This window comes from Geospiza fortis, unplaced genomic scaffold (assembly GCF_000277835.1).
Source record: "Geospiza fortis unplaced genomic scaffold, GeoFor_1.0 scaffold182, whole genome shotgun sequence".
Taxonomy (NCBI): Eukaryota; Metazoa; Chordata; class Aves; order Passeriformes; family Thraupidae; genus Geospiza; species Geospiza fortis.
Window position 1 is genome coordinate 2,181,346 of NW_005054367.1, and position 24,869 is coordinate 2,206,214.

Below are 24,869 nucleotides of genomic sequence, written 5' to 3' on the forward strand. Positions count from 1 at the left end.
TCATTGTTCTCACTGGTGACCTGAGCTGTGGTGGTGGAAAGCTGCTGCTCATGGGCAGTGCTGAAAGGGTTGTTTGCTACTGCTTTGGAATTGTTCAGCTGGTGGGAAGTTAAATACCAATCCAATATCCGTGGAGTATTTCTGTATTGGCAGCCTGTGTGGATTTAAGGGTTAGTTTGTAGCAAGGCAAATGAGCAAACCCACCCTCTTTCCTTCCTGTTAAAGTTAATAAATTTGGGTGTCAGCAAAAAGCCATGATTGGAGAAAACCTCTGGTGGAGGCACTGCGCCCACAAGAGAGCTACAGCCTGAAACAGCCAGGGGAGAACTTGCAGTTCCTGAGTATAAGAGAACAAAATGACACCTTCAAACTGAGTCTTGTACTTCTTTTGATAAATGCATCAAAACTGTCAATGTTTGTGACATCAAGGGAAACCAACTCTCCCTTTATGCCTCGTTTCCTTCTTCTTCAGCCTTTTGCTGTTTTAGTTAAGTATTTAATACCACTGGGTAAGGTTTAAATGCCTAAAAATAGGTAATAAATATTCCTACTTACACTGGGTTTTTTTAGCTCAGAATTACCAAGTGTTGTCTCATCTGCTACACATTGCACAGAGTTGCTGCCAGTCATCCACTGCTGTTGTTTAAAGGCATGAAGATAATTAGAAAGATGATCCTCAGGCCCCAGGGGATGTGCAAAGTCATGTATTCCCACCTGTTGGGACAGGGAGAGCATCATTTACAGGCTGACGTACCTATCTGGATTTGTTTTCTCTCACCCTTCAACAATTGAAGCCAAGAGCAAGAGTGGTCAACAGTAAACCAAAATCTGCATGCTTGGGACCTTCTGCACCTCAGGAGCAAGGGAGGGGACTTCAGAGGAAGTAGATGCATGAGGTTGTGGTTCCCTCATTTATTAGTAATGAAATTCATGACTCTTGGGTTGGGAACCCATCAAGGCATCAGGAAGGTGTGGTAAGGAAAGAGAGCTGGCAAGGCCATGTCTGAGTGTTCTCAGCATTTGTGGAATGTGCTTTTGCTCACGGTTTGAGTTCATCAGCCTCTGGGACACACTGAGGACCCAAAGGAAATTCAGGGAAAGGTGGTGTCATGTGTTCTCTCCTGGAAGGATTTGTTGTTAGAGTGAGGGATATCTGTGTTGTGGCCAGGATATTAAATCTTGAGGTAATTGAAGAAGCCATTTCAGCGCATTTTTAAAAGCATGTTAATGACACTCTGAGGTTTGTCTGGTTGCTGTTATTATGGAAGAGTTAAAAAAAAATCCAAATAAATCTGCTCTGGCAATTGTTAGGTGATGAGACTCAAGTGGTCTAATGCAAGAACATGTAGTGATGGAGACTGCAACCTGAGCTGGAGTAGCAAGCCAAAATCAGCAGGGAAATGATCATCAGTGGATTCTATATCACAGGCAATCTAATTATCTCCAAGGTGGGGGCTTTATTACATTACTAGGAGGGACTGTTTTCTGAACAAGCACCCAAGCTGCCAATAGAGCAGGAGGTAATGGATCTAGGTAATGTTGATTCCAGTTCAGAAGGGATTTGAATAGATGTATGTCACTCAGCTGCAGCAAACATGTCTCTAGTACTTGACCTGGCAGGGAGGCAGGAAAAAACCCCATTTATTTGCATTTCTAGCTATGCTCAAGCAACCTCAAGAATCTACTTTAAAAACCATGCTGCAGAGACATGGTAGGAATGTCAGGAAGATGGCAAATTTCTTAGGTGCACAAGGACTAATCTGTCTGTGGGGTTTTTTCCCATGTGATGCCTCAGAAACCTTCTTGAAATCTGACTTTTCTTCCTTTAATCAAACAGAACTTTTTTGTTACTTTTCGTTTTGTTTATCCAACTGCATTTCCCCCCTTGATGTACTGCAAGAATTTGTTTTGTGCTTACAAGGAACAGAGTACAATAGAAACAAGAAGTAACTTTTGGAGGAGAGAGAAAATCAAATGATTGTGATCAAAGATATTCTTTGGCTCAAAATGACACCTTGCTTGGTGTTTCACAACAAGCACATTCAGAAAACTACACTGATAGAAAAATTATTTGCTCTGTGTGACAGATTGGTCAGACTGGAAGCAGTGCTAACAGTAAGACTCTCTTAAGAAAAAAAAACAACAATAACAAAAAAGCAGTGCATTTGCAGTTGTTGATGGTTTTAGATACATTTGGAGGTTAAATTTAGTAGTACTTTTGGATGTTGCTGCACTGGGATATACATCAATTGTTTCTCTTTGCAATTTCAGCATCTTCTATTTTATTTGTTTGAAATAGATGGAGAAAGCTCAGATGGTCTGATTTTAAGAAAAGGGATTACAAATTCTATAAATTTGCTTTTCAATTTAATCCTCAGTGCATATCTTATCCAATGTTGAACACCTTGTTTCAGCCTCAAGGAAGGTGCAGTAAAGATCCAGTACAATGGTCAAATAACTGGGAGATCTTAGATGGAAGCAGAAGGTGGAAAATGCCATTTCCTTAGTGAAATCAAGTCCTGGCATCAAGTGGAGCATGATTTGTGAGGGCTGCAGAGCAGCAGGTAACAGTAGGCACCACCACATCATTCCTATTTAAAAAAAAATCTATCTATATCTATATATATACACATCTATATCTATATATCTATACATATATATACATACATACACATATATGTATATATATATATATACACACACACACATCCTATATGTCTGCCCTCCTGGTCCCACCTCCAGATCCAAGGAGGCATCCTGCTGCAGCACACCACTACCAGAGCAGGTTCCCAGTGTGGAACACATCCCTGTCAGGCCCCACCAACCCTCCCATGCAATTCCAGCTTCCTGGTGGCATTTACCCACTCACTCTGGTGAGTGACAGCACTGCAGAGTCCTCTGCTTTTCCACAGAGTAAAGATTTTTATGGGGCTGCAGCAGTGTGGAATTATCTGTCTGTGAGAAAGGAAGATGCATTTCAGCTCTAAAGCATTTTCACTTTCATCCTGCTGGAATTTCACAGGGATATTTGTCTGCTGTGCTTTGGCTGCTGTTTTTATTTCCCCTCCTGCCTGAAGGTTTGGTTGAGCAATAGAAACAGCAAGGAAATTTGTCCATTAGGAGAAAGAGACAAGATGCTGTCAATGTACAAAGTAAACAAACAGGCACAAAAGAGAAACTTACATTCTTTCTTTTCACTTTTTCATTTGCAATTACAACAAGGAGCTAGCTTTTCAGAAAAGTGTGGATATTTTAAGTTAGTTGTACCCCCTTTGGATCAGACTGCCTAATTTTTTTTTCCCTTACACATGATATGTCCTGTGTATTCAGCTCATGGGCAGGAATAGTCTACAAAATCATCCTGACAATGAAAGCACATTTGCATCATGTCTGTACTGATATTACCAAATAAACTAGTGAACAAAAAGGAAAAAGCAGCCAGTAAATCTACTTCAGGAACAACAAGAAAGCACCTTTGGCAACTGCATCCTAGTAATTGTTGCTATAGAAACTTTAGCTACCTTTATTCTTACTATGACCTTGATTTTTCTTAACAGGATACATTAAAATCATGTACACTGTGGGGCAAGATTCTCTGTGGTTTGGTGAATTCTGTCACTGAGCTCATTGCATATCAGGGATGAAGGAATGGCCATGTGTTGTAGTGCTCCTCAAAGTCTTTGTGTCAGTCCTAACTCTTTCTAAGGCATTATCAGAAAAAAAACAAAAACACAAAAAAACCCAACAAAACAAACATTTGTTTTCTTCTGTGTTGTGGCCTTTTACTAAGGTAATTAATACCGTCATGTAAAATTGCATCAGATGCCTGTTTGCATAGTTTCCATGAACACCAAAAGCAGAGTTTTTGTGGCAGTTTCTCCCCATCACCCTCCCGTCAGCACGCTCACTACGCGTACAGCCATGCAGCACTTTGATCTCTCTGAGCTGTAGTATAACATTCCTTTGCCTTTATGCATCCTCCAGGCAGTGATTTAAAGTCCCTTGTAAAGGCTTATCACAGCCCTGAAGGGTAGAGAAGAAACATGCTCCGTGCTGAGGAGGAGAGCTGCTATCGGCTGCTTCCACCAGTGCTACTGCAGCTCTCACCCAGAACTTGGCAGGGGAGAGCCTGGAAAAATGTCAAAGAGCCAGAACAGGTCAAACAGCATCCAGCAACACAGCCCCAGCTGCACCAGAAACTGGGGAGCTGCACCAGGGCAAGGTGCACACAGCTGACTCTGTTTTTCTGCCGCTGGCAATTAGGACCATTGCAGCTCTAAGTTGCCTTAACTCATATCTGTGTTATTATTATTATTGCTGTTGTTGTTGTTATTGTTTTCTACAAGAAAGTCCTAGGTTCAGGCCATATTGTGCTGGATGCTGGACAAATAGGTTGAGAAGAACTCTCTTGACTTGGAGGTTTGGCATTTCAGAGGTGCAGTCCATGGATGAGTGGGGCAGAGGTGTTGCACATAGACACCCCTGGGGAGCAACAGCAATACCTGAAGTTTGAATTTTCTTCATTTAATCAGACAGAACTTTTTTGTTGCTTTTCATTTTGTTTATTTGACTGCATTTTCCCCGTTGATGTACTGCAAGAATTTGTTTTGTGCTTACAAGGAACAGAGTACAATAGAAATAAGAAGTAACTTTTGGAGAAGAGAGAAAATCTTCAGCTCAGGAGAAAGTCCTGGTTGCAAGTCCTGTCAGGACTACCCAGCTTCATCAGGCAGGTGATGGTCTGCCAGTGTTTAACTTGCTGCAGGATGGGTCCATTCCAGGAAATGGGATACTGGGAGCTTTGTCATGTGCTTTATGGGATTGGTGTGTGCACTACCCTCACCAAATGCAGCCTGATGTGGTACAGCTGGGCTCACAGGTGGAAGAACCTGTAAAGTGAAGAAGGGAACACAATTTCCAAGTGTGTCCTCTTCAAATGTCACCAAAGCAAGGGTATTTTGGCAAGAACTGTGTTGCTTAAACTACTAGAGCTAAAAAGGTAATTACATCCCAGATTATCGAGCAATATTAGTGAATTTGTTTCAAACCTTCAGGCTATGCAGCACACCTTAAATGTATTTACCTAGATACTGATGTAAATCTCATAAGCTTTTCCATTTACTCTGAGCTGGTTACAGTGACAGGAGAGTGAGGATGGTCTGCTCATGGTGAGAAAACCTCAACAAACAGAAAGCAAGTGTGACATCTGAAAAGTGCTACAGGGGCCATGGGCATGACTTGAGAATGATACAAGTTCAGGAACAATAACAGTCCCCATTCCTAGGGATCAGTGGTATGTTTGGAAGATCATGTCTCTGGTCAAACAGCACCAGTAGGGATTAAACCCAAATCCACTCAATTCTTAAGGAGGGGTAATATTACCTCTTAGTCCAAGCTGTAATAAGCTCATCAGCCACATGAGAGGAGCAGACTTACTAGAGGCTACAGCCTTCATTAGGCACTAATCCACTGTTATGTTTATGATGATAAATTATTGCCCTACATTTTGTTTGGTGGGTTAGACAGAAGCTCCACTGTCTGGCCACTGGATTGAGTCAGAAGAAATAAGATCTTGCTTGCCTGGCAGCAGCGTGGAGCCTGAGGAAGGCAGGAGAGGGAGTTGTGTCCCTCTGCGCTCACATGTTGCAGGCTGAACCCAGGGCTTCTCCATCTGCCTGAGCCAGCAGCCAGTGGGGGAGGCTGAAACCTTTCCTGGATTCCAGTCAGCAGCATGCACAGGTCAGCTCTGAGCCTGTGAGCAAGCCTGCTCATGGGCACCTCCTTCTCTTTTCTGCTGCAGTTTCAACTCTTGGTTGATACTGCTCTTTACTCTGAGCATTTCTTCTCGTCTTTGTCATCATCACTTTTTTTTTTCTCCATTTCCGTGCAGCATATGGTTCAATTTGCTTGCACTTCCATCGTTTCAGACAATTGGCACCCCTTCCCTTGCTTTTAAAAATGTCATTCAAATTCTCTCTGTCCATTTGGATGCTTGGAGCGAGAGCTGCTGGGAGCTCCTGGTCAGATCTATCCAAGACAAACCATGGCACTTCAAGTCAGATTTTGGCTTTTAGATGGTAATTAGTGAGGAATTGTAAGTCAGACACTCTAACTGTGATTAGTCTTTAATATTACAAGACAAGAAAGAGCAGGGGAAGGAGAAAAATCTGTGACTTTCAAGCACATCAAGCACCCACTGACATCAATGGCTTTGGCTGAAGTGCTGCTGGCTTTTGGCCCCTTTGTCCTACATGCCCAGTTACCCTTACAACATTCATTTTTTAAAATATTTTCCTGTTTTAGAATGGGTAGTTTAATTTTTTTTGGGTAAGAGCAAATGTTATTCTAAGGATCTCTAAGCCACAGTATGATCTTCTACTTTGACTGCTGTCTCCTCCCTTAGAGTCCAGGGAAAGGAGAAAATTTGGAAAGTGCAGGGAAAATACTCAGGCCTGTGGTCTAAAGGAAATCTAAGCCTCTCTTTTGAGGAGGCAGTTTGAGGAAGACTCTACTGTGCCCCTCAACCAGCCATGGAGGCCATGGACATTGTCTGTCCTTCAAAGGCTGCCAGGCTTTCAAACCCCACCTTGGGGGTTCCATTTTCATCCACCAGGGTGATTCCCACTCCCCAGGAGCTATCCACATGTCAAAGACATCAGCTATAAACTTTTCAGCTTGATTTCTGCATTCTTAGGCTTAAGGTGTGACCTAAGCAGGGACACTAAGGGACTCTTACCAAAATAGGGGTTTGTTTATTTAATTTTTGCTGTGTCTGTGGTATGTGCTTCACTGCTTCTGTAGTGTCCCAGAGTGTCCCTTTGCAACCTGAACCCAAGGAAAGTGCAGCCCCCACCTCACAGATGTCACTGATGTTGCCTCCTGGTAGCACGTAGAAAACCCTCCCTGTATTTTCAGGATCTGGATGTTACAATCCAGTGCACGGATGTTTTACAAATCTTCCTTTATTGCCCAACCCTATTGGCCACTGTAGCCTGGATCAGCAGGTTGCTTGGCTTGCCTAGATTAAACTCTTGAGACAGAGCATTTTGTAATTATGCCCCTCAGCTACAGCTCTCTGGCATTCCCAGCCTGTGTTATTTAAACCAAAGCTGTTTCTTATGTCCTTTAATTTCCTGTACCAATGCCAGCTTGCAGTGGTGATTACAGCCTGATGGATAGGTAGGTAGGCTGCTGCTTTTAACTTTTCTGAATCAATGACACTAATTTTATTGTGATCAATTGAACAGCATCCTGTGACACTCCTGTGGAGGATGGTATATTTATGGAGGTTGTTTTTGTTGCACATCAGAGGAGAGTACAATCCTCTCAAATGCTTCCCTGAGGTAAAAGAAGCTGAAGAGTTTGCTAAAAAATTCAGAGGGGGTAAGCTTAATGTCATACATGGAGGACGGTTCAGTAAAATCTTGAGGCTCCTTAAAAAAATCCTCAGAGGAAATGGTGTCAGTTGCAGAGTAATATTCTCATGTGAGAGCCTTACACCTAAATTTCTGTAGTGTTTTTCTGGGAAGCAGCTTTTTGTTTTCCTCTCAGTGTTTTTAACACGTTCCCATACCCTGTGGGTTATCTCTCTGTTGGCCACGAAAGAGGGTGAGTAGGAATAAGGAGTTGACAAGTAGGAAATTCTGTCTCAAGGGTCTGGTTGCCATAATAAGGGTGTAAGCTAACATTAACAACATTTTTGGGCTGGGGTTCGTGCTTTTCATGCTGCAGCACCTTGTTTGAATGCTCTTAAAGCTGAAAAAAAATATTAGAGAAGTGTGTTTTCCAGGTTTCAGCTGGGATGGAGTTAATTTTCTTCCTCATGGCTGCTACAGTGCTGTGTTTTGGGTTTAGGATCAGAATGATGTTGGTAACACACTGATGTTTTCACTTGTTGCTAAGAAGTGCTTCCACTAAGTGAAAGACTTCTCAGCTCGTCGTGCTCTGCCAGTGAGGAGGCTGGGGGGCACAAGGAGCTGGGAGGGGACACAGCCAGGACAGCTGAGCCCAGCTGGCCAGAGGGACATTCCAGACCATACATTCAGTATACAAACAGTGGGGGAAAGCTGGCTGGGGGACACTGCTTGGGAACTGGCTGGGCAGTGGTCAGCAAGGGGTGAACAGTTGCACTGAGCATCACTTGTGTAGTTCAATTCTTTTATTATTGTAATTATTCATATTGTGATTATTTTCTTTCTTTTCTGTCCTATTAAGCTGTCTTTATCTCAGCATATGAGATTTCTCGTTGTTACTCATCCAGTTTTGTCTCCCATCCCACTGGGGCTGGGCTGAGTGAGCAGCTCTGTGGGGTTTGGCTGCCAGCTGGGGTTAAACCCTTCACTGTGGGGTCAGACAGTGGAAAATGACCCATAAGAACAGAATGAAAAATTTAAAAATTGTATTATATGTGTATAATACTAACTGTATTGTTAGTGTAAAAATATATAAATATAAATATATAAAATGTTCCTCTGAGGTACTACTGCTCACTTTCACAGTCAGAGGGGTTACATCTCTATGTCCTACAGATTCCCAAGCAAAGTAAAGTGCTTTGAGCACTTGCTCAAAAATTCTTCTTCATCACAAATTTCCCTAGAGAGCAGCATTGGCAGTGAACCTGAGTGACTTTTTATCCTCTAATACATGCTAAGAAATTCCTATGAAAATGCATCCCAACCCTCCTAATGTCCCCTTTCTCCCAGATTCTTGCTCAAAAGGGTGAAGAGATTAAGAGGAAATTCTCCCTACTAATTGTGATTCAGAGGAAAATCTCACCCTTCTCAAAAATTTATATTAATGGCAAAATTTCCATTTTGCCTAAGATTTTAGGCAACTTATTCTAGAAGAAGCCTGATTTCCAAATGACTGCCCTGCCTAGGCTGAAGTCCACCTTTAAAGTAACCACCAGCAAAGTTTCTCTCAGCTGCATTGGGTTGTTTAGCCATCAGCAATAATGTTAAAATAAGAACAAGGAGACCAGATCAATGGAGCCACTCAGAATGTCTCTTTAGGGAGAGATGAAGGAAAGGACTCTGCACCTCTGGACATGATCCCAAAGTTTCCAACCACACCCAGTGTGTGAGAGAAGTCATTTTCCCGTGGCAGAAATAATCAGCCTTGCAGAAACAATCAGCCTTACAGAAATGTTCGTGTCTTGTGTAGACAGGATGTCTTGCAGCCAGCAGAGGGAATTTCCTTCTCAGGAGCCTGGAGAATCCATTTCTCAGAGCTCCTGAGCAGCTGAGTGTCACATCACAGGCAGTGAAGGCTCTTTGCTGCAGCAGATCAGAGGCAGAAATCTCACATCTCTGCAGCAGAGTGACAGCAGATGCTGCCTTTGGGAGAGAGGAGGTTTAGTGAAAATTCTGCCTCAAAAAAGGACATGGGTATACAAGAGACATTCATTGTGCATCTACATATTTTAGGGGAAGAATACAAGACTTCTGCATTTTATTATGTCCTTACTCAGTAATGTTACTGGATTTTTTATTGGAATGTGGCTCTTATTAGGAGAAAAATAGGTAGTCAAAATAGGACAGATCTAGAAGGAGGCATTTCTAGACTAGAAGGGAAAAAATTAGGAGTGACTATTTTTCTTTCTTTGTGAGATATAATTGTTATTATCTGCATTCTCAACTGGTATAAGCTAACTTGGCTCTACCTAAGGTGACAGAATCACTTATTATACCCCCACTTTTGTGTAACATTTAATTCACTAAACATCAGCTGTTCATTTTTTATTGCTTTTTCTGAAAACTACTGTAAACAAGGATCTGCACAATTTTGCAATGCTTCAGCACTCCTTTTATCAGCATTCAAAGCAGACTTACTTTAAAATTTGTGATTCACTACTGATATTAAATTAAGATTCTAAAAGTGCTGTTGAATGTCTAATGGTGGTGGCAGACAACATAGATTTGTAAAAACATATTCTCATTTTGACATGCAATAGAGGTTGTTTTCCTGTACTGTAAAATTTATTTTCTATCTGTAAAAAAATTATAGTTTTTAAAGAAAAAGAACATTGGTTTTCACACTGACACACACTCTGCTTTCTTGGGGATCTTTTTTTTTTTCTGGAATCCTAAAAATTTGTTTACTTTATTTGTATTTCTGCTTTGCATTTCAATTTCTGGCAATATTCTGCTTTTGTAAGAAAGTAGCAGTGATTGAGAAACTCTAAGATATTTTTCTGGGAGAAAACGGAGCTTAAAGCTATACAATCTACATGACTGGTGACATGTCCAAAATCCCTGATGTTCCAGCCGTCCCCACTTGTGGCAGCTGGAATTTGCAGGGAATTGTTCATCTCTATCTGAAGGATTAGGAGAACAGGTAGAGCACATTCTGCTGAGATCTGCTTCTCCAGATATTATATAGTTCTCACCTAAAAAATTCCCAAATACCATAAGGCTCCAGGACACTTGATCTCATATTCTCTTCCTAGGATACATGCAGAATAAAGCTTTTGCATATTTCTATGTCTTCAGTTTCTAATGGGTCATACCTTATTTTTTTGGGAAAGTGGCTTCTGATGTGCAAGAGCTGTGGGGATTTTTGATTAATCTGTTCTGAGAGAGAGGCTGGAACAACCCAGGATCTCTTCCACCTTGTGTTTCACTTGATGATGCAGTTCAGTGCTTACACAGTACCACTGAGAGCACTTTTTATCTCTTCTGGCATGTGGGGCTTGAAAATTACTTGTAAGGAGCCTCAAAGGTTAATGAGAGCCAGTGAAATTCATGCTATCTGCATGCCATTTAATACAGTAATCCACAAGACACACAAGGAAAGCATTTCCTGGCAGAAATAGAAAAAATGTCATGACCCCAGACTGTGGCGGTGAGTGGAACAAAGGGCTGGGTTTCTTAGATTAAACATTTAATCCTTTTGGGGGTGAGTGAGGTCAGGCAGAGGAAGCAATCAGGAAGGTGCTCCAATAGCACAGGCTGTGATGCCCAGCCAGTGTCAGACTGTGTAACGAAAAGAGCAGGTTCACCATCACAGTGTTACCTGCTACTGTAACAGGAGACACCAGGTTTTTGAATCTTAATTAGGAATAAGTGCTGGGAGAAATAATTTATAAGCACCTAATTCCAGTCTATTCAAAATTTGTGAAATGCTAGGTGATTATTTGCCATTGCAGCTCGTGCTAAGGTTTCTATTTTCCTGTTTATCCTTTCAAAGAAAAAATAAGGTTGCCAAGACCTTGGATATTGTGAAGTAGCATCACCTGGTTTTACACAGTGAAGGAGTTTACCATGGATGACCTGTGCTCTTAACCAAGGGCACTGGATGTGTTTCCCTGGAAATCAGTTTCTCCATGTTGGAGCCATCTAAGATGCATCTCACAGATTGTATTTGATGTTTTGCAGCACGTGCCCTGAGGGATATATATGTCTGAAGGCTGGGGAAAATCCTGACCATGGTTACACAAGCTTTGATACTTTTGGCTGGGCCTTTCTCTCCTTGTTCCGTCTTATGACTCAAGATTACTGGGAACGTCTTTACCAACAGGTATGAGGTCATTTTATTACTGTTAAAAAATAAAAATAAAGACATCATCTTACAGTGGCATATACAATAGTTAAAGAAAGAAAGAGTTGCTGGTTGTTAGGTAAGCTGTGCTTTGTGTATGTTCTAGAGAAGGATAATCAGATGTTCTGGAGAAGGACAATCAGTTCTAATAATTAATTTATTTTCTGAAGGGTGATGATGTCCAATGACATTAGGCCAGGTATTTAAGGAAATTGAGAAAAAGTAGTACTGAGAGAAAGACCCTAATTCACCTGGGTCTAAATGAAGTTCATCACTTAAGGAAGATCACCACATCACCACTTGGTGATTTTTCGGTGGATGGTGTAACAGAAGTTAATATTTTGAGTCCAGCTCAAGAAAAGGCCAGAGAAGCACTTGTGTTCTTGTGATCTCTGGTTTTGCAAGGCGTGGTGACGAACACAAATTCAAAATTTCATTGAAAATGGCAAAACTACATGATGCATTTCAGTTCTCTCTGCTGCAAGCTCTTCATTATGGACACTCAGCTCACAGTCACATGCAGGGTGGTCTCTGAGTGAACGCTCATTTCAGCATGCACTTCCTGAAATGTGTGCAAACCCCAAAGAACTACACATGCCAGTTTGGTACTGAATTACATTCTCTGTCCATGAAGCCACTGACGATTTGCTGCTGCATCTCAAACCTGCCAAAACTGGAAGGTGATGATATGGAAATAGGGGCTAACTTTAACAGAACCACTCTGAAGGTACTGAGGTAAATATCACTGAAGATTTGGGGGATTTCAGCTTCACATACAGCCAGTTATGCAATTTCACTTCAGGAAAATGTAAAACAACGAAACTGAAGATTCTTTAAACAGCTGTATTCACTTGCTTGGCAAAGAGCTACGTGTACAACTCTGGAGGACAGAAACTGTCATGGCAAATAAGGATGAACATCACTCCATTTCATTATTTGACCTTATACTATCACACAGTGTTTTCTGTCAGTAGTATCATCTCTCTGAGCATGGGACATATCTGTTACATATCTGTTACACATAAACTGTCCCCCTAAATTCCAGTTATGCCAATAAATCTGGTGAAGAACCAGGGGATACATTCAACCAAGCCCAAGGTTTGGTTTTTCTCATCTTGACACAGATGTCTCAATGATATTTGGTTGAGTTGCACCCTAAACATGTATTTTTTCCCCTGAAAAAGGACCTGGGTTGTAGACATCTGTAGGGATCCAACATCAATCCCACTTGGATGGTTTCTTTCTACACACTAGGTAAAACCAGATTGAACTGTGGGGGAATTTTTCACTGCAACTGACTCTAATATCTATTCTAAAAGAAAACCAGCAGAGATATTTGATACAGGAGGAAAGCATTGAAAACATTATTCTTTTAGAAATTAATTCACTGCAAAGCACACAATTTTTGATTAAGGTATAAAAATTTATTGGTGAGGAGATTATTTCCTTGTATGTGGTTGTCATTTCTCATCAAAGGCTTTCTGTTTGAACTATTAACAAAGGCTGAACTCAATTATAATATAAATCTAATTTTGAAAGAAACCCCTTCTTTTCTTTATTTGTTTTTTTTTTCTTTTTAAAAACATGATAAAGCAGAGTTAATTTTACTTTTGCACGTACAGACTCTTAGATCTGCTGGGAAGATCTACATGCTTTTTTTCATGCTGGTCATCTTCCTGGGCTCGTTTTACCTGATCAACCTGATTCTGGCTGTTGTGGCCATGGCATATGAGGAGCAGAACCAAGCCACTATTGCTGAAACAGAGGAGAAGGAAAGAAAGTTTCGGGAAGCCATGGAGATGTTGAAGAAAGAGCAGGAGGTCAGTGAACTATGTGACATGATTAGCCTGTGGTGACTTGAACAAATGTTACCTTGGGATTCATATCCTCTTTATTTTACGTTTGTGTGATAACCAAAGTAAGAGTTTTCATGAAAGCAACTTAATGTTTATTGTACTGGACGAAGTTATTGCAATTTTTTTTTTTTTTTTTGTGAAAGAAAAATTATAGTTCTCCCTGTTAGGAGTGGGACCATTTGGGGTTTACATATCCAGAACTGTACTGGTTTAACCCTGCCACATATGCTAGCAGAGAACATTAATATAGTTTGGCATGTGAGATGTTTTAATGATGGCAAAACTACATCTGCATTTGAGCACAACCCAGCTGTGTTGGTAGCTCAGCCAGAGCCCCAGCTGGACGTCCTTCCACCAGCCCTTTAGCACACATTGTTTGCCTCACTGTCTTGCTCCACCTGCTGTAAATATCCAATTTTTTGATCAGGAAGGTAAAGGTGTAGATAAACCTCTTTGAAGCACATACAGCTTCATTCCTGGAAAAGAAAACAGGCAGATCTTGAGGTTAAGATCTCCAAATTACGCAAAAGGTATGGATTTAATGTTATGTCATAAATTTAAACAAACCAGGGAGGCCAAATGGTGGATGTAGCCTTATAGCCTTAATAACAGTATTTAATTTGCATGTGGTTTGTGTGGGGTAGAAAGCTTTTCTTAAACAGCAGAAAAGAACATTTTGGGTGCTGTGAACAAGAAGACAATAAGAAAATTAGTCTGAAATAACACGTAGCACTGTAGTTCAGAGAAATAAATCCTTGAAACACAATATAAACTAATATACATAATTTTCTTTTGGGTACATATGGCTTCAGGGCCTAATCCAAAGCCCATTTAAATCCTTGGAAAGAAAATAGAAAATGCAATTCACTCTTGACAAAGTGCTAGTAGTGGCTTATGAATCATTTAAGTCCTTTTAAAGATCCTCTTTGATAGTTTAAGTAATAGGTAAATGCAATTTAGTCCATATACAGCCACTTTGAACAGAGTAACTCTGCCATAACCTAAGGGAACAAGCCGAGCTCCAGCTCGTACCTATTTTGTACAAATTTTCATGTGTATTGACTCCAGCTGAGCTCTTCCTAATAACAGTCAACTTTGGTAGCCCCAACTATAATTAAAGATATTTAAGAATTTCATTTTGAAGGCTTTGATTTCAATTAAGCCTGTGTGTACACAAAGAAAAGGAACATTAAGCCCAGAAAGCATAGTGTGTTAAAAAACAAAGTTGCCCCTGAAAATCTGAATTTTTCCCATTTGTTTATATGCTTTATAATAGAGTCCTTTCTTCAGCCAACTATTTTTCATCTTCCCTGTGCCCTGTTCAGTGCAAAGGGTGGACAGCACATGACTCAAGAGCAGCTCTTTGCTTTCTCATCATTTGTTGTGTTGCCTTAAGGCAGCTTGAGCAGACTTCCCAGCTCAGGCAGTCAAAGCCTGCTTGGAAGAGGATGTGACTAATATCCTCCAAGGTTTTTCAGGGCCTCTTGCCACTGCTCAGACTCCATGTGCTTCAAAAATGTTCCTTTGTATTTGCAATATTCCTGGAGTATTATCCTAGTTTTATGGGAAGGAAGTTCAGGAGTGGAGTGATTTCAGTCCATGATGTTCACTAATGAAGTCCAGTAATTCTGCAAATCAACACTTGGCATCTCTTAGACATTTGGAAGGAGAGGCTCAGGAAAATGAATTGGGTGGCTGCACCATGGAGCTTTCAGATGTCCTGCTGAGATATCTCACCTCAGAGCTACTCGATTTTAATCTGGTTCTCCAAACCTCAATCAAGATTTCAGTTTTGACTTTCTCACTGTACCGGTAAGTTCTTGCCTCAAGAGACATGGTCCAGCCACAGGAACCCCAACAGAACAGGTAGATAGGCAGGACATGGGGACATCCTCAAGCCCAGGCTGGACTGAGGAAACTGGTAAAGTGTCCCTGCCCATGGCAGGGAGGTTGGATGGACTCTAAGCTCCCTTCCAACACAAGCTGTACTGTGAGTCTATGGCCCTCCATGCCATGAGGAACAATTCAGTCCAAATCCTTTTTCGATATCTGAGGGAGGTATTGAGCACAGAAACAATTCAAGCAATAGGTAAGAAAATTATAAGAAACTAAAAATTAGCTTATTTTGCAGTATGAGTGCAGCATGCTTAGTAGCAAAACCTACAGTATTTTCTAGATCAACAAAATATGACAGCAATCAAAAAGGAAAACCAAAACTGTTCAGGCCAGCTTTTATAATGTGCAGTGTAAAGGGAGAAGAAATATAATTGATAGACCTGCTTGGGGACTATCAGTCAATTTATACAATTGGTCTAACACATTCCTAAATCTGAGCTTAACACCAAAAGACTTGCCAAATCTTTATGAAGAGAAAGCACTTCAGCATAGCAATTAAATCAATTGACTCAAAAAAAAACCAAACAACAAACCAACCAAAACAACCTAGACCAGTGTCTGAGCCCTCCTCCTCTCTGCTCTAAGCAGCTTGCTTATGAAAGATATTTCCCACAGGAATTAAGTTTTGTTGTGCTCTCAGCTTGATAGAGCCACCGCTACTCCTTGAAATACATGATTGATTCTTTACACGGCTGTTAAGTGCCTTCACTTTCCTTGGACTGATGCCTGTGGGAGGAAGGGAGTATTTTGCAGTGGAGAGATGATTGCCTGTTTGATTCTAGTGGCTTACAGACAATAGCACTGAGGATTCATCTGTTTCTCCTGTTCTGGGGAACTGGGAGAGGCTTTTTCTTAACATTTCTCTCTCTTCAGGTGTTTCAGCTGGGGGCTCTGCATTGGGCTGGTCTCCAGGCCACTGATGTGAGCACCACTGGTCCTCCAACACTTCCAAACCTGATCCTTGTTCCCAGAGTCCCCTCATTCCTCCTGCCTGTGCTGGGGACAGGGCTCCAGCTCCCCCAGCTCCTATTGATCCTCCCTCCTGGCTGCTCATTTGCTCCCAGTGCTGTGGTTTTGGTGCTCAGGCTTCAAAATTGGGCTTCTGCAGGGCTCTCAGCAGCTGGTGTGTTATCAGCCTGTTCCTGCAGAGATCCCAGCTGATAGCCAGCACAGCATGCAAGTGCATGGCACAGCGAAGGCCACCTTATCTCCAGTTAAGCCCATGGCTCTTTCTTTGCATCTCTGGTCGCAGCTGCCTGCGCTGTGATGGGGATAAGTGTTTACAGAAACGTGCCAGCTGAGCTGCCTGCTGCTCCTGGCATCCCTCTGTGCAGGGAGGGAAAATCCCAGCAGCCAGCTGGGCTGCCCCCCTGTCCAGCCCTTCAAGGGGCTGAGATCCAGGGGGGCTTTAATCTGAGCTTCCCCAGCTTGAGATTTTTCTTTGCCGGGCACCAGAAGTGTTAGTCCAGAGATGTGTGCGTGGTGTGTGCACACAGGCTGTTCCTTCATGATATGTCAAACAGTCTTGTGTGGGAGCTCCACATAAAAACCATCCTTTTATGCAGCCATTGCTAAGTTTTTTGATTACTTATCTCCCAAAATTTTTAATATCTCTCCTATACAACCTTAAAATTTAAAATGAAAAGTAATTTCTGAGCTGTAGTAGTTTTCACTGAAATCCTGAAATAACAATATTTATACCTTCTACAATCTTCTGTTTTAGGCACTAGCAGCTAAAGGAATTGATTCAATGTCACTCAGTTCATTGGAAATGTCACCTAAAAGTGCAAAAGAGAGAAGAAATAAGAGGAAGAAAAAGAAATCTTTGGGGGGAGATGAATATGGGGAAGACCAAAGGAATCCCAAGTGTGACTATGATGATGGTCAAAGGAGGATGGTAAGCCATGGTCTGAAACATCACTTGTTCCACACTGTACTTTCCTGGACAGGCCAGGCTCTGAGCAAGGCAATTTAAACTGAAACTTTTAGAAGAAGCAGGTATTTAATATCTTAACTGATATTAACATAGCAGATACAGCATACAGTCTGTGCTAGAACGGTGGAAGGAAACGTATTACCACTTTATTTTTTAAATGAATTTAAAATGCCCATTAAACATTTTTATAAACCTGTTTTTTTCAATTTGTTTCCTTTTTTTTTTTTTGCCTCAAGATTACCCTCAATCTGGTTTATTTTCTTTCATTCATCTGATTATATCTCTCCTATGCCTACTAGAGATAAAAAAATATCTTAGTGGAAACCTACAAGGCTTAAAAATAAAAGAGAGGAGGAGAAAAGGAGGAAACTTGTCTCTGAGGGCTTTTTAAATATTATACAAAGACATTATTAACATTTTTATATTCTTTTGCTAGTTGCCTCCAAGTCAAAACTTTGTGGCACTTGTTTCTACTTTCTATTGCAGGGAAGAAAAACAGAGTGACAGTGTTATTAAATAAGGTTTTATGTAAATGTTCCTGACATGCATGAATATGAATCTGCCCATGCTGTATGTATCAAGGGATCATAAATAGCTCCAGATAATTTGTCTTTGTTTAACTGAGGGCAAAGTTTAAATCAGTTTGTTTTGTTGTTTTGAATAGCCATGTAATGGGCTAAGTCCTTTTCTATTTTGTTGTCAGTGAATTTAGGGATACTTGGCAGCCATAAAAAGCTCATAAAAAACATGTAAGTGGTGTAAGTAAATGTGACCAATTAATGACTCCCCAGCTCAAAAAATTTACCCAGAGCTGGATTTCTGTAGATGATATGCATTTTTAATCCAATTGTTTGTGTTGCTGTCTCATTGGTCAAGAGGGTTGTGTAACAAATTGCACCTTTTCTAAACCCAGAATTGCTCTTTAGCTTCATTCTGGATGGGTTTCAGGACACCACGTGCCAGAAGCACCGTGGATTGGAGCTGTGCATTTTCAGTTTATTTCTCAGATTAATATTCCTTGTTTTCACTTTTCGCCCCTGGATGTCATATATGCATGAGAAGCATGGGAGACACATTTCAAAGCTTATAGTAAATCTTCTCTGCAAGGCTGTGTCTGGCATGGTTGGAGGGAATAAGGCTGAGTCATCATTCAGATGCTATCTTAGCAACTGGAAGAGTGTTGCCATCAGAAATCAGTCTCAATGACCGTGCCATGGAAACCCAGGCATGGATTTCTGACCAGCTGAAATTTGGTAGCAATCCAAAAGGGTTGTTTTTAGTGAGAAAGAGCCTGGGTTTTGTACTCCTCCATGTACCAGTGTCACTAAATAGCATCATTACATAACTCAGTGGTGTAAGCTACAACACAGAATGAAATCAGGCTTCATTTGATTTGTCTGGTTTGTGGGTGCTGTGGCAATCTGACCTCTCTTCAAAGATACTTGGCTCATGGGAAAGTTCTGAAGAAGCTGGAAATTCTGTGCAGGCATAAATTCAAAAATATGTTCTGCCTAAATGCTCTTACTCCAGTAATTTCCTCTTTAGAGAGAAGAGAAAGGGATAGACTTGAATTCCTCACACGTTTTCTGAAGATCCTTTTTGCTCTGCCGGATTTTAGGTGTGTTTAGTCCTTGGCTACATCTTGCTGATGCTCTGGCAGAGTTGCAGTCTCACTAACTGACGTCAGAGTGGATCGTCAAGGCTGATATTTAAGTGAGGGAGATTGCTGTGTACTGAGGTTACCTAGCCCTTAAGCAGCCATGTGCACTGAGATAATCATTTTACAAACTAATAAACCATATCCCTCTTCTTGCTCTTGGTTTGTTTTTTTGTTTGTTTTTTTTTTTCTTTTTCTTTTATCACCTTCTTCCGTCGTATTCTGCTTCTTCTTCTTCCCTCTTCTTCTCATTTTCCCTGCAGTTCATTTCCTGCCCTATTTCTTTATCTATTCTTCTCCCACTGCACTGTTCCTTCCCTGGCTGTTATGAAGATGTGTGATAATGGAGTAGATTGGAGCTGGATCCCCCTTCCCTGCTCCTGTGTTCCACTCCTTGTGCTGCCTTCCCAGGTCCTCTGGCACTTGTCCCATGGGGGGGAGTAGAAGCAAAGGAAGTATCACGCTGTGAGCTGAATGCCACCTTGACCCTTCCTATTTCAGTACATCTTTAATTGCCAAGTGTCAGACAAATACCTAAAGGCTAGGAATGGCTGTCCAACCTCTTAACTTTGAGGAGCCTGAGTACCTGTAATTAAGTCTCTCTTTCTCTGAAGCGCTTGGTTTAAAATGGAACTCACTGCTCTCCCCCAGAACTTCCTCGCTCCTGAAAAACGTGTTGCAAAATGTTGTTTCTCTTTCCCCTTTTTCCTTTCTGGGGGTTTCCAGACTCTCCTTGGCATTAGTTATGGTCCCAGTGCAAACTTGGTGAAGCGCAGAACGAGCCACGGAAGCGTTTTCAGTTTCCGACTCCGTGGCAGAGACACTTGCTCCGAGACAGATTTTGCCGATGATGAGATCAGCATCGCTGGGGAAAATGAAAGCCACCGGGGCTCCCTCTTAATTCCAAGATCTGGGAGGCGTCCAAGCGTGCAAAGTCAAGTGAGCCATAGTTCTCACCCTACTACTCCCAACTACACCCAGACGGGCAAAAGGAACAGCTCAGTGGATTGCAATGGTGTGGTTTCCCTGATAGGAGGAGGAGGCACCGGGGCACTCCACCCAGACCCTACTTCTCCTGCAGGGTTACTGCTCCCCCCAGTTATTATGGAAAAACCTGGGACAGGCGACCTGGTGAGTACTTTATAACTTTTGTATGTGATTCGCGCTCTCGTTTCCTTCTAAATGTTGTTGGAGATTGCTGTAATTTATTTACACCACGTGGAGTCTATGGTGAGAAACCCAGACCCACCATTCCAGACAGGGTGGGAAGACAACAACTTAAAATTCACTGAGAAATGTGTGTCTAGTGCCTCATCAGGGAGGTTTGTGCCTTCTGGTGAGATTTTCTCTTCAGAGCTGTCAGGAGCCAAATACCTAAATCTTGAGTTTGACAGAGACTTTCTTTTCTTGAAAGGACAGTTTTAAACTTGATTTCTTTTGACTTTTGAATACCTGACATTGTCTGGTGGATAGAAAATTATGGTTTTGAAATTATTCCATGAATCTTGCCATCTTGAAACTGTGTTTTCTCTTGCTGGTTGGTCCTTGTTTTCATCTGACCTCTGCTCTTCTCTTGGGTTACTTGAGGAGGGCTGTTCCTTCAGTCCAAAGGTAGTTCCCAGAAGGGTTTAGCATCCAGTTCAAATAACACCCAGGAAATATGACCAGATGATCAACAGATTTCAGCCCTTTTGCAGATTGCCAGCATCTTTGTTGCAGAGAAACACCATGAGATGGTGTTTTAGCTGCTACACAGGCAGAGCAATCTGGACAGGTTGCTAGTTTGAGATAGTGGGAATTTATCTTTTCTCATGTAGATAATCTGCATTGAAGCTCATCACTTTCAACAGTCTTTAAAATGATGGAGGTCATTACTACACTTAGTGTGGGCAGGATTAATTTCATTTTAGGGATCAAAACCAGACCAGAATAATCTCTCTCCTTGGAAGTGCCTTTTTCCGTTCACTTTAACCACAAGTCTTACATTAGGTGAGATAAAGCCCACTCAGAGTAACAATGTGCCAAAACTGGGTTATGTTGGTGGGGGGAAAAAAAAGCAAATGTGATTTTAACATGTATTAGCCAAGGTATCTCCTAAAGAGAAAGGTGAGTGTGATGGATCCCAGCTGTGGTGTCAGATTATCAGTAAATTGAGAAGCAGTTTTTGTCTCTGGAGCCAAGCAGCTTTATTCCTTTCAAGGTTTGGACTGAATTTTTTTCCTCACCTATCTGGGCATTCCCTGTAGTTCTGCAAATAGACTCTCACACCACCCATGAGAGAAGGGGCCAGGCTACGTGTGGGAAACTGGTTGGTGTGAGAATTATCTGTTTTGTTGACAGTTTTGAGACTGTTGCTGCTTTTTCTGATGTTCACATCTTCCTTCATTTAGGACTTTGGTAATTCCACTTTTACTCTCTGTGGACAAGGATGACCAGTCCTGAGACAATTCTGTACCCAACAGAAATGCTGTAGATAGGGAAGTTTTACTGGATTTAGCTTTGTGGGGAAAAAAAAAAGAAAAAAAAAAAGAAAAGTGTGTATTAAAGGAGCTGGGGAAGAAAATTTGTTCATCTGTTTAGAAAAAATTCAGAACCAAAGTTATAAGATCTCAGTATGTGAGTAGAGGATGTCCCCTTTTCTCTGTAAGGAAAGCAGCTCTGCAGGCTGCTGAGGCTGTCCCAGCTGTCAGAAAAAGCTTAGCAAAGCACAAGAGCACTCAACCCTTCACAGGGAATATCAGTATTTTACAGGATTGGGTCCTGAGGTGACAAGGAGGCTCTGAGCTCTGCTGGCATTTATTTTCATTTGTCGGCTTCCTGCCTTTTGGATAAATGGATGTTGGAAATGGAATGGCCGGGGTGGGGGAGCTCACTTGGCACTTCCCTGCCCATCTAGGAAACAACACCCAGGCTCTACAGTAACAGATGCTCATCCAGTGATGCAATGTGAAGAATGTTGTGTCTTTTGCAAAACAGGTTTGGTATCTAATCTATCCAGAAGATGTGAGCTGGAGTTAAGGGCTAATTGGCAAGGGGCCTGTTGCTGTACAGATGTATTCACTGCAGGAGTCACAAGCACTGGGCACAAACCTGCAGCCTCAGCTGTGGCTCAGGCATGAGGAAATAGCAAATCTGACCCCTCAGCCTGCTTGGAGATAAATCAGCATGTTTCTTGGCTTTGCATTTCATGATTTTCACCTTTTTCATGTTAAAATTCATAGGTGAATTTATTCTTTGTTAGCAGCTCTGGCTTCTTTTTACGATCTCTTGATATGTTTGGGGAAGGTAGAAAGAAAGATGTTGCAGTTACCTCATTAACCTCACTGACCCTTCTGCTGTTATTTATTTTGAGCAAGTGTGAGCCCATAGAAAAGGACCCACTTGGGCTATCTGTTGTATCTTTCATGAGCAAGAAATGAAGGGCCGGTCCATGAAAATGCATCACTGTAACATGGCTTAAGGCCTGACTTGCAGCTTCCTGAGGTGTAACTCTGGCTTTGCTCATGCAAATGGAACTCCTGGGTAGATGGAGGTGGAAAAAAACCACAATTTAGAGCATTAGATTTTTGAAGATGCACCTTTTTAGGTCACTCTGTGATGCTGAGTAATATCAGATGAACACAACACACGCCCATCAGACTGCTACTAAGGGGGGGGTTCACTGAATTCTGATTTGGGGAAAGCTTGAAGGAGCACTTCTGATTTAAAAGACAGAGCAAACATCAAACAAGATCTGACCATCTCTGGTTTTGCATTTTCAACCTGTAGGCCTTCAGTCACAAACACTGACTTAGGCTATAGCTGTCACAAATTACCCCAAAGTGGGTCCCCCTCAGGTTTCTCCAGGAAAGCACAAACCGTCACTAACCACTTCTGAGCATTTTAGCCTGATCAACTTCAGCAATATTCACTCTGAACAGCAAAATGGTTGGGTTGGGACCACAATGAACGACTTCTATGCCTTTGTGCCATTGTAACTGCTACTCCCTGTCCCAGCCAGGGACCATTTCCCCACAGGAATGGCTGCAGGTGGCAGCTGAGCTGACATGAAAACATCTGTGCGGTTCAGCTGCCCTCTCTCCCAAGAGAGAAGTGGCTGCAGCAGTTTATCCCACTGTTCAGGCTGGTGACTCAGAGGAGTGACATCCTGGCACTTGGCTGCAGGAAAGCATGTAAGATAAAAAAGCCCAGTTTCAAATGCTCTTCAGATGGCCTTGGCTGCTTGGCACGGATGGATGAGTGAGTGTCCATGAGAAAACAAGTGTGTTTGCACTGTCCATCTCCTCTCCCTAATTCCTAAATCCAGCTGAGGAAGAAGGGAGGATTTTAGGTTATCTCAATGGATGGTGCTAGAGCCCATCAGTCTCATCAGCTGGGGCAATTTTGATGGCCATCAGGTGTGCTGACCATGGTCAGCATGGTCCGTGCTGAGCAGCCACCTGCCCATGAGCTCATCTGCATCAAAGCAGTCCTGAAAGTCACCAGGGGGTCACAAGAGGAGGACATCCTACCCTCTACAGGGAGCCCAGGAATCTCTGCACACTTTGGGTGTCTCCATGCCACGAGAGAGTTCCCCCAAGGAGTTGTTTTTAGTTAGAAAGAGCCTGGGGAGCTCATGGGGAGCATGGAGGGTTTAGAGCTGTGAGGGTTCCACCCAGAGACCCTGCAGAGGCGATAGGGAGAGCAAAGTAGTGCAATGTGAAAGTGTGGTCTGCAAAAACCCTTCACAAAATCAGGTCTGGGTCTGGCAGTCATCATCTGAAGGGGAAGAGCAACAGGTGGTCAAGTCTGAGGGGTGCAGGGAACTTGTCCCAGTAAACCCATGGCAAGTCCTGGTCACTCTTCTGGAAATGCAGGAGATTCAGTCAGGGCTGTCCTGTTCTCCCACCAGCTTTCTTCAAGTGGTGCAGCTGCTGATTTTATCAAACTTACCCCAGTGTAAATAAGACATAAGCAGGACCTGGTGATTATGCTAGAAGTCCTAATTGTTTTTGTCTTGACCTGAAAGTGAGAGTTTTGAAAAAGTATGCTCCTGCTGATGCCTGGGTGACATTTTGGGTTTTGCCTTATTTAGAGAAATTCTATATATTATGTAACTTCAGGGCACACAACAACCTAAAGGTTCTGCACCTTCCTGCAGTATTTATTTGTGGCTTTGCACTGCTCTGTTGTGTCTTGGTGTTTCTTAGTTAAGAGGTGAGAATAACACCTCCCTTCACAAGGTATTGATATGCTTGGGCAGAATTTGATTTAGTTAATGAGCTCTTACCTGGAGCTCAATTTATCCATGGATTCTGATGAGGCTGAGTGAGATCTCACCTGTGGCTGTCAAGAACTTCTAGAGGGTTAAGGAACACACAAAACACCATCCCTTCTTGCCTCCTAAATCCAACTGGAGCCATTCCTGTGACAATCCAGGGAAATCACAAGATTTTTAATTTAACCTGACTTTACAACTGTTCCAGAGGTTGGGAGTGGAAGAGGAATGGATGCAGGACTGAAAGAGTGGTGGTTTCCAAGTGGGCACTGGCTGTTAGGTGGTGATCTGTGGGAGCCCAGGAAATTCCTCTGGCTGCCCTGGAGGACTCAAGACCCTGTCCAGGGGGCTCAGAGACTTTGGCACAGAGCCCAAGACTTCTGTGCCTTTGATTTAACCCTTGGAAAAAACAATTGCCAACCTTATATGAAGAATTACAAGCCATGAAAGTTTAAGTGGAATGATAGTGAATTTATCATGGGGTGAAAAATAGATTTTTTGAGTTTTTAGAATGGGGGTTCAGGGGGCAAGATGGAGGAATCTGCGCATGTCCAGCCTTTCTCCTTCTTCTTCTTGGCTTTCATCTTCTGGGTGATGTTGGCACTTTTAGATTGGTTTAGAGTACAAGCTCACTGTCTAACATAGGTGATAGGTATTGGAAAGTAATTGTAAATATTGTACATGTAGTTTTAGTATAAAAAGATAACACTGCCCCAGGGCAGGCAGAGT

The 24,869-nt window shown here is 42.1% G+C and overlaps 1 protein-coding gene across 1 annotated transcript in view; it reads left to right on the forward strand.

The window, feature by feature from the left end:
• Window positions 1-24,869, forward strand: part of LOC102041347 (sodium channel protein type 5 subunit alpha-like) — a 217,310-nt gene that overhangs the window by 81,031 nt on the left and 111,410 nt on the right. The window contains exons 9-12 of the mRNA XM_031059735.1: window positions 11,376-11,517; window positions 13,161-13,358; window positions 17,014-17,187; window positions 19,610-20,014. Coding sequence (XP_030915595.1) covers window positions 11,376-11,517; window positions 13,161-13,358; window positions 17,014-17,187; window positions 19,610-20,014 — 919 coding nt within the window. The remainder of the gene's footprint in view (window positions 1-11,375; window positions 11,518-13,160; window positions 13,359-17,013; window positions 17,188-19,609; window positions 20,015-24,869) is intronic.